Here is a 16,795-nt window from a genome sequence, read left to right as displayed (position 1 = left end):
GTGTAATTAAAATCAGCATCAAGCCGTTTTTCTTCTTAGTGAATTAAACAGTAACCAAAAAAGATTTGATAAATTAGTGTAAACTCGAAAGTGTGTTAAGTTTTACGAGAAGAGTGAACTGTTGTGTTCCACACTGTGGTCATACTAAGCATTTCTATCCAAACTTGACTTTTTCCGGTTTCCAAAAGATCCGGTAATACGTCAACAATAGATTCAATTTTGTGTTCAACATGAGATATTTCGTGTTTTGTCATCAAGACTCAATTAATTGTTTTTAAGCATTAATATATAATAAAAAAACACTCACGAAAACATTTTTCATGTTTATTTCAAATCAAAAACCGAGTCTAAAAATTTAAATTTAATAAATATTTTTTTCTTACATAGCATAAAGTTATTTAAAAAATCTGTAAATATGGCTACACTGTAGCCGATACGTTGGTATTTATTCCACAGGGCGAAAATGACGAGAAGGATGATTCGGAAGGAAGAATAAGAAGCCAGTTGTCAGGTCTTGTCTTATATCTCATTGAGTTAGGACATTTTTTGTTTTGAAATAATAGTGAAGTACACCGTTTGAACAACGTAATTTTGCCTAAGTTGATGCTAATTGTTTTAACCTCACTGATGTTATAGGAATCTAACGACAGATAAACTTCACCTGCAAAATGACTCATTGGAAGATCATTTCTACTTCCATTTTCAAGTATGTTGCTAATGAGCAGAATGCTGGGGAACGCACCTACAAGTAAATACAAGTACTATCACTTAACTTCAGCAGTGTTAAGCATTTTAATTACATTGACATGAGCTGCCCGATAGTACACTACTCGCAGATGAAATTGAAACAAGGTGAAATGTAGCGGAATGCGAAAATCGCATTTTTGGTCAATTATTCAAAAACTAGACCGATTTTCGAAAAACCAAAAACACTTAAGTTTTCGAAATCAAATTTATCATAACTAAGTATTCTTAGAATTTCGAAATTTTGCTTTGCCGAGCCGTAATTGGTTTTTGAACTGTATAAACGGTCACTGTTCCGTCCCACGGGGATGATTTTAGAACTGAAAAGTAGCGTTTGTAGCAGAATTTCACAAAGAATCTAAAAATGCAACTCAAAATTATAAAATTTAAGCTAAAACAACCGAGAATCGAAAAAGTTTACATTTTGTTATTGCTTGCGAGCTGCTGTTTCGTATTGAGGTGGTGTGAGAAATGCACGGTGGCATTATATCGTGAGCAAAAATTACATATCAAATAATGACGCGAATTCATGCAGTATTAGGTTTTGTGTTGATATAAAAACGAGTTGAATACAATAAAATGAGTATTGTAAGAAATCGTTTATTTTCTAAGTAGCTGTCATTTATAATGCTAATAATGTTCAACTCTGTTGAGTTCAATGCATTGATGCTGCTGAAGCAATAATGCTTGGCTGTGTAATATCGTAAAACAGGTATTATTTTAGATTGTAGCAATTTTCATAGCAAAACTAAAACTTCAACATTGACAAGCTACTGAATGAAATGAATACAATCCAAGTATTATCGTTCATTAACCTGATATACAAACAAAGTGATAAACATTGAGGGTCAGCTTCGAGCCAGTCAGCATAGAAAACTTATTGGAATTCATTGGTTTTTCAATTATTATGAATACAATGAATGCTTGATTTTGCTGTCAAAATCGATTGAATAATAAGGAACCACGAAATAACTTTATATTCAATTTCGTGCCCCAAATATGTGCTTGAGAAATAATTCACTAAATAATTTTAACTGCATGGTATGATGAACTATTAGTTATAATTGGAATGTATTCCAATAATGTAATCTAAGGAATTATTAAACTATTGATGATTTCTGGCACCGGAGGCCAGAGGCTGTTTGGTCTTCGGTTCGTTATCGTTGAAACAAACATTTCTAGACTCATCATGCTATATAATTCCAAAAGTCGCTTCCGAAAAAAAGTTGATACTTTTACGTAAATTCTATCTCTTCGGCGGGAAGGACCTGGTGAACGACTGGCAAAGACATCGAAAATACTTGAATGTTCTCTTGTCTTCAATCGTTCGATGCTTGCTACTAAAATCAGGCATATACATGGTTAGCAAGTTAGTCAATACATATACATATAACATCATGTTAATCATTCATAATTACTCATGATTTATAGCTCTAGTGTAAGAGTAATCGCTAACAATAATGATTGAATTAACATTTTCAAAGTTATTATAAGTTAGTTTCGGTAGCTGGAGCAAACAAGTACCAAAACTTTGGATAAAATAATATTATCGATGCCACAGAGCGATAATGCTGTGAAAGCTAACACAGGACTGATTAGGGTGAATGTGAGTGAGAAAACTGATTTATCCACTAATAGAATAAAATACTCAAAAAAATGCAAACGTAGAGGCAAAAGCTCAAATTGGCAGCTCACATCACACAACACAGTAATGATTATTTGTTATTAACGCGCTATCTCTTCCGTTCGATTGTCTGAGCAAAGTATCTCAACCGTCACATGGTTATTTCAATTCAAGCTCTTATCAGCGGTGTTCCATTGCGTCAACAACTTTAGTCGGTCGGGCTATTAAATTGAAACAGCTTCAACTGTAGTGGACTTCACGGCGAACACGAAAATTCAAAAGAACTCTTATCACCAAGTTCTTTGTACGTGCGAAGGTGCCAAAATTGTGTGTGTGACGCATACATGTTAAAAAAAACATTCATTTTCCTACCGAGAGCACCGCATATATTTTCTTTGGTAGTTTCAAGATGTTTTACGCTTTTAGAATGTCAACAACGATTTTAACACGTTTACGTTTATTGTATCCCGTTCATTTGAATATGAAACAACTCTTTTTCATTGCGACGATGTGCGTTAAAAATTTAATGAGAACTTCTTCTGTAGCACTACATAATATATGCGTATGTATCATATAAAGAACGTGTCACCTCAAACAGACCACTTTGCACTCAGGAAAGAGATATAAGGTTTATTTGAAACCACTCATTTCAGAGCATATTCTGAGCTGCTCTTTGAAATGATAATAATTTATATACGCCGGTTCTAGCTGCCTAGCGGAATAGCTGCGTACACGTGTGCTATTATAACTACTGCAAAAATGATGTCATTCGCATTCATTCATCTACAGTATCAAAATTTAAAAAATAACAAATTCCAGTAACTAAAATAGTAATCTAGTGTTTGTCATTTGGTGGTCATTTGAGCTTTGCGCATAGGTAATACAAAACATCGCTCTCATTCATTGCTGATAGAACAAAATGTCACGTCGCATGACGCATAATCATATTTCGACCACTAGCAACAGTGGTGCTAGATATAAAGTCTGCCCCAGAAAGTATGGACGCACTTTGATTTCGCTGTAAATAATTCACAAGTGTTAGATATTCAAATTTTATTCGATATACTGACAATGTTAGACTACAACAACAGAATATTATTCTCAACATTTGCTACTTAGCCATTGTAGACTAGCTGGCGCACCTTTTTGCGAATGTTCCTCAATAAATTCCGTACAGACTTCTTGGCGACAAGTTTTAACACTTTTTTCCAATCTTTTTCGAACTGTTGTATGGTTTCGCCTGCCGAGACATGTTTCCTAAGATGTGTCATCGTTAATGCCCAAAATTCCTCAATTGGTCGAAGTTGTGGGCAATTTGGTGGATTCATGTCTTTTGGGACGAAAGTGACATTTTTTGTAGTATACCATTCTACCGTTGACTTCGAGTAGTGGCAAGAAGTAAGATCTGGCCAAAAGACAACAGGATCCTTGTGGCTTCGAATCATGGGAAGAAGTCGTTTTTGTAAACATGCCCTTCTCGCACCGTATAATATTGTGGTCTCGGCAAGGATTTGTAATCGAGTTTCACGTAGGTTTCGTCGTCCATGATTATGCAGTTTAAATTTCCAGCAAGAATCGTTTTGTACAGCTTTCGACCCCTCGGCCTGATCGATGCTTCTTGTTTCGCACTACGTTTTGGTTGTTTCTGCTTCTTATAGGTTCGAAGATTCAAACGTTCTCTAGCACGAAGAACATTTGACTTCGAAGTGCCCACATCTCGAACCGAAACCTCCTTTTTTGCTCGAACGCCTTCAGTATACGTTTATCCAACTGAGGGTTAGCAGGACCTTTTTTTCGACCCGTTTTCGGTTTATCCTCAAAGGTGCCATCCTCATCGAACTTCCTAATTGCATTTCGCACGGCTTTTTCATTTACTCCTTCCATTTTTGCTTTTTTTTCAGTGACAGTCCGCGTTCTGTGCAATATTTGTACACAATTTTTCGACGTTGGTCTGCTGAAAGTCTACGCATTTCGAAACAAACTAATAAAAACGAGTAAATAACTGCACAAGTGGTTAGAGAAGAGTATAAACAACAGGACGCAGCCAAACAAATTGACAAATTCTGAACCATTGCGATATGGGAGCGGTTTTTGGTTGCGTCCATACTTTTTGGGACAGTCTTTATTGAGAAATGAGCCATTGTTCGGGCCGTATAACGTTTATCCTTTAATAACGGTTTCCAGAAACGTCGGATCGCTTTGTAGTCTTGGAAACTCTCGCTAAATTTCCTACGAAAATTGCATACGTTATGATTTTTAGAGTCTATAGGGCGACCTCCAGACGATTTTTTTTTGTAATGAGTCAGTTTTCCCATAGAAAGTCTGATGGTGGAGCGAGAAAATAAACCTTTCCATTTTTTCCCATACAACCTTGTCCTACCCTAACGCCGTGACGAATCCGACGGGAAAAAAACTTCACCCAGAATAGATCCACTGGGTTCCTGCTTCCATGACAATTGTAGGAGTTTCTTTTTCCTTTCAATTATTAGATTTTTACATCTGATTACTCTATTTTTCTAAATTATCTCTTCATTCAACTTTATTCAACTTATCAAATTCGGGAAAGCTTCGAAGAAAATTGTTATTTGGTATTTGAGCAATTCCAGAAATGCTTAGCAGATCTTCAGACTCGACCTTCTCCGATTTGGATGAAACTTTGCACATGGTTTTAGTATGGCAAACCATAAGTTTTGAACCCATGGAGAGGTCAATCCGATTCACGACTGATTTTTAAAAAGAGCGTATGTATTTGCATTTCACAAAAATTGCCTTTTTTAAATCGTTGTAACTCGGAAACCGTTAATTATACTTCATTTGGCGTACAGGAAGAAGTTGTAGAGAATCGATTGGGCACTCTAAAAAAATATACACTGAAAAAAAATTTGATTTTATTGCTCAATAATTACAAAATAATCCGAAAAAGTTAAATAAAAAAATCAGGGTTGTAATTTTTTGATTCTAGATGTGTTTATTCGTTTTGACGTAGTTACGTTAGTTCTACTGTTTAAATGATTATCTTTCAACGAGAACTTGAAATTTCGAATATATCTGTAAACTGTTTTAGATGTAACTTCTTCATTTTTCAAAAGGCACGGATGGGATAGCCATCAATCTGTAGTGTTTAATAAGAGCTTTAAAATAAAAACTATCAAAAAAATCGAAACCCTAATTTTTTTTAATTTAACTTTTTTGGTTTATTTTGAAATTATTGAGAAAAAAATAAAAAAAAATTTCAGTGTTTATTTTTTTTAGAGTGCCCAATCGATTCCCTACAACTTCTTCTTGAACGCCATTTTCGAGTTACAACAATTTGAAAAAGACAATTTTTGTGAAATGCAAAAATACATACGCCCTTTTTAAAAATCAGTCGTGATTCGGATTGACCTCTCCATCGGTTCAAAACTTATGGTTTGTCATACTGAAGCCATTTGTAAAGTTTCATCCAAATTGGAGAAGGTCGATTCTGATTTTGTCACTTTTTCGTCTACTCATTCCTGGAATTGTTCATTTTTCTTCTCTCATGTTATTGTTTGTCTATCAAGATGATCAATTGAATGATAAAATTCAACTATTGCGCATATCCGTGATAATATTACAATGTTAATAACAGAGATATCATATATCGATATATTGAATGAATAGTATGAAATTATTTGTTCGTTTGAAAAATTAATAATTTTGCGCAGATCAACCAATATAATCACTAACCATTTAAATAAATAATTTAAATAATGAAGTGGAAATAATAAACAATCAAGAAGTCCCTACAATGAATAAACTATTTTGTCTAAATCCTAATCGCTCGTTTATTTTGTATTCAGTTATTCCGTTTAGGAAAAATAGGGAAGTTTTTATTCGTTACACGATAGTATTTAAAATTTTCCTTCAGTCCCAACGAATAATAACTGTGAATCAATACTTCTCGGGACCTCGGTACACCCAAACCTCCGTTTACGAACACTTTTTATACGTTACCTCTTTTTACGTAACTCTTTTTACGAACCAAATCCCAAATAACGTAAACTTTTTTTACGAACCTACTTCGTAAAAAGAGGTTTTGACATACATCGAAAGTACGGGTTTAAAGAGTAGATTCCGGAAAATGATGTTTGAGGTATTTTGGAAATCCAAGATGGCGACTTCCGGTTGATTGATATTCCTCGAAAACCCTTACAATATGGGTATTTTCGGAACAGAATTGATGAGTATATGTCGGAAAATTATGTTTGAGATGGTTCTGAAATCCAATATGGCGACTTCCGGTTTCTTGATATTCCTCGAAAACTCTTACAATACGGGTATCTTCGGAACGGAATTGATGAGTAGATGCCGAAAAACGATGGTTGAGGTGGTTCTAAAATACAAGATGACGACTTCCAGTTTATAGATATTGTAAGGGTTTTCAAGGAATATCAAGAAACCGGAAGTCGCCATATTGGATTTCATTACCACCTCAAACATCGTTTTCTGACATTTAATCATCAATCCCGTCCCGAAAATATCCTTATTGCATGGGTTTTCAAGTAATATCACCAAACCAGAAGTCGCCATCTTGGATTTAATAACAAGCTCAAACATTGTTTTCTGACATCTACTCATCAATCCCGTTCCGAAAATACCCATATTGTATGGGTTTTCAAGGAATATCAACAAATCGGAAGTCGCCATCTTGGATTTAAGAACCACCTCAAACATCGTTTTCCGACATCCACTCATCAATTCCGTTCCGAAGATACCCATATTGTTAGGGGTTTCAAGCAATCTCAATGAACCGGAATCCGCCATCTTGGATTTTGAAACGAGCCCAAACATCATTTTCTTGCACTTACTCTTCACATCCGTTCCGAAAATAACCGTATAATGCGTAAATTTTTTCTAATTACTATTCTCGTTTTTATTCTATTCCTTGAAGGCAATCTCATTGCTGTTGAATGAATTAAGAGAGGGAATGATTTATAAATTCACGCCTTCGTCCATTAGTTAGACGTCATTGTTGTTTATGGACTCATACTTAAACGGGTTTTCAAAACTAAATTGAACTTACCCGTTCATATGTTTTGGAACATGATGTTGTAAACAAATCAAGTGTCCATCTCTCACGAACTCTAAAGTTCGCAAGAGGATCTTTTAGTGTACTTTGAAATGACTAATCGTGACTTTTGGAACTTTCACTGTACTTTATTGTTGTCAAAAATCCCATGTGTACTTTTCAGCAACGAGAAAAAAAATGTTTCACATGTATTTTCAAGTTGCGATAAACTTTTAAATGTAGTTTTTCAGCTTCTGTGGAACTTTTGGTATAGCTTGTCGATAATTCGCTCAAAAAACGACCCGTAGCTCTGGAGCCGACACTTGGATCACAGTCACAGGGAATATTATGACATTGTTGTCGCATAGAAACACATACAAGGATAAACATTTCAGGATTTCAAATGAATTGTTACGAATGATATATTACACTCGAACCTCTGGACCTCGATTAACAAGTCGGATTCAGCAGTGATTGCTTTAAATATAAGAAAAAGATACCTACTGATTTGATCTTGTTTATCAGCTAAGTGTACCAACACCCGGAATCTTTACAATGAGTTCATTTGACTTAGATAAGCTTTTATTCCCCATTGCAATGGGCGTGAAAGAAAAACAGAAGTTCTCAGTCTGCTCGAGCAAAAGTCGGCAGACTGTAACACCGGCTATCAGGAAGAGACTAGACAAAGCCGACCTATACAACCGCACGATATGTCTAGCGACAGTGATAAACAACTAAACAATCAACAATATGCGGTTACATTGATATCAGCACTTCTATGTACTTGATACTTTAACCACAGAAAACAAGAGTCAAAAACTTTCTGCATGGGGTAAGTGAGCCAGTTGAGGTTATAAACTAAATGAATTGTGGGTATCATCATTGTTAAATTTCGTGTCAAATTTTGCTAAATGAAAATATTTCTACTAACAATGACGTTCGTTTACTGCAAACACGGATTCATTTGCCCTAGTGAAAGATTAGATAAAACACGATAGATAATACATTTGCAACGCTTAGTAGAAATTCAACAATTTTACGCATTTTCGCATGATATGGGGATCAAAGATGTTTCGTTAAATCATCATATGACTTATGGCGTTTTCGTTTTTAATTTGCACTACACAGGTGCAGTGCTAAACTGAGGCATGAATAAACGAACAAAAATGACGAAAACATAAACAGTAACCATTGACTACAATAACCGATTCCATTGCACAGAGCTACACCAAACTTTTGATGAGTGCTACACCAGTGGTATCGGTGCAGAAAAAGTGTAGCACTGGTGTAGTGGAATTTAAAAACGAAAACGACATTAATTGTCAAAGCTGTGATAACATTAATTTTGAAGGAATTTTAAACATTGGAACAGCATACGGTTCACGTTTCAATTCATTTGGAACAACGCAAGTTTTACAACAACTTATCCCGCCGTTATCGGTTGCGTAAAATCACGTTTATTTCACATTTCAATTCATGTTCATTATATGTAGATGCTTCTGTTATCTTGCGGCAAAGGCACGAATTGATCTAGCGCTGCTCACGTTTGCACTATCACGTGCGATGTGGAGCAGGTCTATGGTTGCATGATAGCGAACCGGCCACGTGCTTTTGTTAGATATATGAAAATACGCATTTATCCAGTCACGAGGATAAATTTCAAAACTTCGTGAATAGAACCAATAGCGAGTTTTGATAACAGTAACCTAATCCTTTTATGTGATACTTGTCTAATCCGAGTGACTATAGTCTAGCGGCGTTTTGGTTTATTGCGCTGCACTACGCTGGTGTATCACCGACGATACTCGCTCAAACTTGATAGTAATAGAGACATTCTTTTCTGCCATACACTGAAAGGTGTAATCGATAAAAATGGCACTCACATATTTACTTACCAAAATTGAGTCGATTATCGGGTTTTGTTCAAATTTTCTAGGATTTCTACTCAAAGTTTGTCTTTGAATAGTATGGGAATGTTTATGAAATTCCGTCCCCATAAATACCCAGAATTTTTCAATAGGGCGAAGTTCCGGTGAATTTGGTTGGCTCGTTATCACTCCAACACGTTTCGAGCCTGTCAACACATCCGCAAATCGCCAGATCTGAAACTTTTTCGAAAATGTCTATTACTACTTTTTTAGAACATCCTATGAAAAATTGAACTTAAACTTGCCCAGAAAGTTGACGGATGTCGACCCTGACGTTAGGTTCGTCACTATTTGGTGAGTCACTTCGTGTACAGTTTCCGGGCGCCCGGACTTCGCAGTAATGTTTTGCTTTTCATTTCGGTTTGGAGCTATTTACACCCTGTAAACATGTCACCCAACACGCTTCAAGGTTTACTGCACAAAATCGACTGTCGCTTCGAACTTTTTAGCGACGCACAGTGGCCCAAAACTGGAAAAAGATGGTCAAAAGTCTGTACTGACTTTCTCTGATTTTTAAGAGCTAACGTGTCTTCGAAGAAGTTTTACAAGATTATATTACGATTCTTTTGAAAGTGGCACCTTAAGTTTTGTTAAGGAGGTAGTACCAATTTCGAATAAAAATAATTTTTTTTACAAAAAAAAATTTTTTTTCTGTCTCATTTTGAAGAAAAAAAACATTTGAAATATTTTTACTGAAGATATAAATAATGTAAAAAAAATATTTTTTGAGATATATTTACTTTATTTTAAAAACAGTTTTTTTGGATTTATCTACGTAGAATCTACCTCTATTACCTAAGTATCTACTACAAAGTGCGCGTAAGCACGCATAAACAAGCAAGCTCATGCTTGCACGCGCTTGACAATTAACAATATTAGAAAAAATCTAAGTGGAACTCGATGCAATTTTTTAGGCCTTTTCAAAGTTAGTTTTAAATATTGAAAATCCGAAAAATTATCAAAAGTTCAACACATATTAAAAAAATGGAAAAATGTTTTCCAAACAAAAAATGAAAAAGTATTGTAAAAGTACAAATCTTTACGAAGAAATTTCGTTTTTTAAGCGTATAAATAAATTGAGTTATCGCGAAGCAACACGTTTTTTAAACGATATGTTGATCGTGCGACGCTCACTTAGAGATGTGCGAAACAGCTCATACCGGTAAGCAGCTCCGAACCGATCAGCTAAAGGGAATCGATTCAATGTATAAGCTCATCAGCTCATTTAGATTAAACTGAAAGTTTGTTTTGAGCGCCGTTTTTCTTACTCCGTTTTTCTTTCATATGCATGATCGAAACCATTGATGCACAAATAACAATGCTATGCGAACTAACTTCTCTGCGAATTATTATTATGTCACATTTGAGAATACCTGTAAAAGTGGCATCCCTGAATGTACCTTAGCCTACTGAGTGAGAGGTAAGATTTCTTATTGACAATGGCTCACTCAATCTGTTAAAGAAGGATAGATGCATATTTTGAAGAACTGACAAGAGCTCATGCACACATTTCTTCTCATTTATAACTCGCTCTTCAAGAGCCGAAGATCCGTTCAGCTCGTAGCTTGTTTCCACCTTACCAGCAGGGATGCCAGGTCATTTTTTCAAAAATCTGTGATCAAGCTAAAAGTTGTCTGTGCAAAATCTGTGCACGTTTCCCCGTTTCCATAATAGCTGATCGGAATCATTTTGGTAAGCAAAAAAAGGTCTCATTATTTCCTACCGCTCTGTAATTTTTGGTGCTAAAATGTGATCATTTTTAAAAATCTGTGATCGATTTCAGAATCTGTGTTAATCTGTGACCATTTTCAGAAATCTGTGACATTTTTTAAATCTGTGCAAAAGGTTGAAAATCTGTGAAACAGAAATTAATCTGTGAACCTGGCATCCCTGCTTACCAGCTGGTGAGCTGCGGTTCTTTTAAAAAGAGCTGTGAGCTATCAGCTCACTTTAAAGATTCGATTCACTGGAATAGCTCAGAAGCGAATTGCCCATCTCTACGCTCACTGCAAAAGTGAGTTACAGAAATAGCAGACGCGTGACGCTCTCCGTTTCTTAACCATTCATGGTTTCAGCATGGCCGTAGCGAAAATGAGTCACACGAATAGTACTCAGGATATTCTCATTGGAAAATAAATTGGATTAGGAATATATTTTCCTATAAGTATTGTAAAAGTTTGCTGCATTAAGTTGCATATTTCGCTTCGGTACAAGGTTTCCTAGGAAAAAATAAACTGATGTATGACTTTTCCAGAAAAGAATAAACCTATGCATTACCTTCTACAAAATTATGGGATTTTATATTATCTACAACTATTCCAAACAAAGTAAGGATTGAAAAACAACTTGAAACAAGTTATTATTAGAAAACTAGTTTTAAGGGGGTTGTCATAATTCAATAACTAAAACTAACTTTGAAAAGGCCTATAAAAAGTTCCATCGCGTTCCACTTAGATTTTTTTTTATAGTATTGGGCATATCTTTTCCTATAAATTTTGTAAAAATCAGCTGCATAAAGTTGCATATTTCGCTTCGGTGTAAGGTTTTATCATAGGTAAAAAACCTGTTTTAATCCACCTAGTGGTGTAATGATGCATTTCTCATGTACATATAATATTGTGGTATTCCATTTAAAATTTATCTTTTCGATTTTTGAAGCAAACATACAGAATAAAACAATGCTTTGATTGCGTGAGTCATCCACATTTCCACAAACCAAAGAACCGACCACCAACTAACATGACACACAAACTCTGCTAGTACGCACTCTAAATTACGATTTAAATGTTTGTTGTATCCGAAAATATTTTAAGTGACGGTGTACAATATTGAACACACTTTACCCTATAATTCCGGAACCGGAAGTCGGATCTGGATGAAATTCAGGAATTCCGTATGAGACCACGAGACCTTTCATTTGAATCTAAGTTTGTGGAAATCGGTCAAACCATCGCTGAGAAAAGTGAGTGAGATCTATTTTGGTATATATGATCACTATTTCCGGTACTTCCGGAACCGGATACCGGGAACCAGGATAGCCGGAATCGGTTTGTTTAGTTGCCTACTGATAATGACTTTCGATTTGTGTGGTTTTGAGACCAGTTTAGAAATTTTTTTAAGTGTTTTGTTTCGCCGGTTTAAGTGACGGTGTACAATATTGAACACACTTTACCCTATAATTCCGGAACCGTAAGTCGGATCCGCATGAAATTCAGGAATTCCGTATGGGACCACGAGACCTTTCATTTGAATTCAAGTTTGTCAAAATCGGTTCAGCCATCTCCGAGAAAACCTAGTGAGATTATTTGACACATACACACACACATACACACACACACACACACACACACACACACACACACACACACACACACACACACACACACACACACACACACACACACACACACACACACACACACACACACACACACACACACACACACACACACACACACACACACACACACACACACACACACACACACACACACACACACAGACATTGCTCAGCTCGATGAACTGAGTCGAATGGTATATGACACTTGGCCCTCCGGACCAATTTTCACTAGTCGGTTTTTCAAGTGATTGCAAAACCTTTCTATATGGGAAAGGTAAAAAGTAAAATGTTGTATAACTTTGCCAGGAAACAACAATCCTATGCACTACCTTCAACAAAAATATGGGATTTTTTATTTTCTTCAATTATTCCAAAGAAAGTATGCATAAAAAATAACTTGAAACAAGTTATGAATAAAAAGCTAGTTTTAAAGGGGTTGCCATAAAAACGCTTTGTATATCCGAAACGGTGCGACGTAGACTCTTGGTATATTTGACAAAGTAAATTATTTTCAATAGTTCTAAAACTTTGTAGAAGAAAAAAAAATTTATCTCTTCAGAAAAAAAAATTATGGTTATATTTTTTGTCAAAGTAGGCCATGAACAATTAGGGATTAAATAAAATTACGCGATATATATTTGTAAATATCTTCTTAAAAGCAACTATATGCATTAAAACAACGGTTTGGCAGCTACTGATTTATGTCCACGTTTTTATTGATTCGAACCACTGTGCGACGTTTCGAATTGACCTGTCTGGACGGTTCGTGAGCTGCGGTACCACTACTACGACCACTTGCACGAATACATAAACACCAAGAAAACCAAATAGGGATTGAACATCGATTGTAATAATATTATAATTCCCATGATATATGAATTTAAAATAATGAGAAAAAACTCTACTTGGATTAATTTGGAGTATTTTGAACATAGGGTTATTTCGTTGTTTGTTTTTCATATCTTCATAAAAAGATTTTGATTCAAGGCGCATAAAAAAACAGTTAATGAAAATTGAATTCCGCTTGACAGTTTTGAAATCGTTGTGAATTTTGTGCCTTTTATCTAGTTTGTGATTTCAAGTACTTTACTGCCTTTTTATTGCTGATAGAAAAGTATTCTGGCTTCATTCAATATTTATAATGTCAACGGTGACAAAGTTTCAACTAGTTATTTTCAAGTTATGGAAAGCTAAGTTATTTCAGTATGGCATTACAACGTTACTACAACTTATTTTTAGCCGACTTAGCAACTAGTAGAAACTGCGCTTTTTGAGTCCCACAAATTGTTAGATATTAGTAACAATCACTCAAATTTCTGGTTGAGAAATGGTTACAAATAAGTTAGCGTAACAAAAATTGTTACTTGGGTACTTGAGATTGGCCAATGTTTCGCCACAAATGATTGACCAATATCAGTGTTGGTTTAGGCAACATCACCATCATCGTCACGGAAAACTGCTCCAGTCGATAACCAACATGCGGGTCACCCGCCGGGTCTCCGTGGCCTGGGGGTGTTTCTCACGGACCAATTGATCGTCATCTGGATGACATTCGTGTTATATTTAATCTACCGACCATTGCCGATCGCACGCTGCAGACTGAATCTGCCAGAATCGACCATTGCGACCGGAATACGCCACTACGCTAATGATAATATGCTAGTTTTAAGTTAGTCGTCAATTAAAATTAGAAAATGCCCTTGGCATCTTAGAGCTTAAGCAGTGTGCCTTTAAATATGTTATAGAATAAAAAAAATCAGTGTTGGCCGAACGAGAAATCAAGAGCTATTTATGAAAGAAAAAGATAGATTTACTCATATGACGAAAAAAAGATAGATTTACTCATATGACGAAACATATCAGTCACATTTTCAGATATTAAATTTGGCAGGGACTGATAAAACTACTTGCTATTGATAATATTCGGTTAAGTTAAATCCAAGCATATGCTTTTCGTGAATTCATTCTATGCAGCATATTTTTAAGTAATTATTCGCACTTGAAAGTTTAATTATCCGCACTTGAATGTCCAACGAAATCGAAGGAACTTCTAAACTGCTGAAATACATTGTTCAGCTTTAAAGCAACACGAATATCCGTCATGTTACTATAAGTTCCATCTCTACAACTCTCCATATATATGCAAAGTGGGACCTTTAAGAAAAAAAAAGAATAAGTGCTGAGCCTCTAGCGGTTGAGTATTCTGTGAAATGTCCTCTCAAACTTAGTTCCATTTAAGCTGTTGGATGATTATAGCCTTCTCTAGTTTAGTTTTCAATAAAAAAAAACCTGTTTTAATCCACCTAGTGGTGTAATGATGCCTTTCTCATGTACATATAATATTGTGGTATTCTATTCAAAAATTTTCTCTTCGATTTTTAAAAGAAACCAAGTGATTGTTTATGCATAACATACAGAATAAAAAAAGTGCTTTGATTGCGTAAGCCATCCTTAAGAGAACGAAATGGGATCACTATTATATGCACTTCCGGCACCGGAACCCGAGAATCAAAGTCGGTTCGTACGGCCACCAACTAACATGACACACAAACTCTTTTAGTACGCACCCTATAACTCCGGATTCGGAAGTCGGATCCGGATGAAATTCAGGAATTCCGTATGGGACCGGAAGACCTTTAATTTGAATCTAAGTTTGTGGAAATTGGTCAAACCATCGCTGAGAAAAGTGAGTGAGATCCATTTTGGTATATATGACCACTATTTTTGGTACTTCCGGAACCGGATACCGGGAACCAGGATAGCCGGAATCGGTTTGTTTAGTTGCCTACTGATATTGACTATCGATTTGTGTAGTTTTGAGACCAGTTTACAGAAATTTTCACGTTTTTTGCTTCGCCGGTTTAAGTGACGGTGTACAATATTGAACACACTTTACCCTATAATCCGGGAACCGGAAGTCGGATCCGGATGAAATTCAGGAATTCCGTATGGTACCGGAAGACCTTTCATTTGAATCTAAGTTTGTGGAAATCGGTCAAACCATCGCTGAGAAAAGTGAGTGAGATCCATTTTGGTATATATGACCACTATCTCTGGTACTTCCGGAACCGGATACCGGTAACCAGGATAGCCGGAATCGGTTTGTTTAGTTGCCTACTGATAATGACTATCGATTTGTGTAGTTTTGAGACCCGTTTAGAAAAATTTTCACGTTTTTTGCTTCGCCGGTTTAAGTGACGGTGTACAATATTGAACACACTTTACCCTATAATTCTGGAACCGGAAGTCGGATCCGAATGAAATTCAGGAATTCCGTATGGGACCACGAGACCTTTCATTTGAGTCCTAGTTTATCAAAATCGGTTCAGCCATCTCCGAGAAAACCTAGTGAGATTATTTGACACATACACACACACACACATACATACACACACACACATACACACACACACACACACACACACACACACACACACACACACACACACACACACACACAGACATTGCTCAGCTCGATGAACTGAGTCGAATGGTATATGACACTTGGCCCTCCGGGCCAATTTTCACTAGTCGGTTTTTCAAGTGATTGCATAACCTTTCTTATGAGAAAGGCAAAACACAAAAAAAATCAAAATTGGGTAAGAATGTTTCTTAGAAATGCTCTTCATCAATGTCTCCGATCCTTACTGCTGAAGTCATCCATTGCTAAACTGCGAAAGTTACGTGTCTGATTTTTTTTTTAATATGCATCAACCCATCAATGTGTGAAATGTACTTAAACGCGCATATCTCCTCTCTCTCTCTTTTCCAGCAAGATCCATTGTCACATCGGATAATCGAGAAACGACGACGTGATCGGATGAACTCCTGTCTGGCCGATCTGTCGCGTCTAATTCCGCAGCAGTACATGCGCAAAGGCCGTGGTCGGGTGGAAAAAACTGAAATCATCGAAATGGCTATCCGACACCTGAAGAACTTGCAAAACCAAGAATGTGCACGCGAATCGTCTTGTGCTGAGCAGTACCGACTGGGTTACAACGATTGCCTGACCGAAGCTGCTAAATTTATGCTGCGCGAACGAGGCGAGGAGATGTGCTATCGATTGGTGGATCATCTGAAAGAACACTGCAGCGAAATTATGAAAGGTATTTAGAAGCCCAGCTCACCAC

General features: G+C 36.2%; 1 protein-coding gene across 2 annotated transcripts in view; it reads left to right on the top strand.

The window, feature by feature from the left end:
• The window catches only part of LOC131440415 (transcription factor cwo), a 106,970-nt gene that overhangs the window by 87,166 nt on the left and 3,009 nt on the right, over positions 1–16,795 (top strand). For both annotated transcript variants that reach the window (XM_058611683.1, XM_058611684.1), the window contains exon 3: positions 16,438–16,771. In XM_058611683.1, coding sequence (XP_058467666.1) covers positions 16,438–16,771 — 334 coding nt within the window. The remainder of the gene's footprint in view (positions 1–16,437; positions 16,772–16,795) is intronic.

Source organism: Malaya genurostris, chromosome 1 (genome assembly GCF_030247185.1).
Source record: "Malaya genurostris strain Urasoe2022 chromosome 1, Malgen_1.1, whole genome shotgun sequence".
NCBI lineage: Eukaryota > Metazoa > Arthropoda > Insecta > Diptera > Culicidae > Malaya > Malaya genurostris.
The sequence above is the reverse complement of the archived record's forward strand: the minus strand, read 5'-3'. Positions and strand labels throughout refer to the sequence as shown.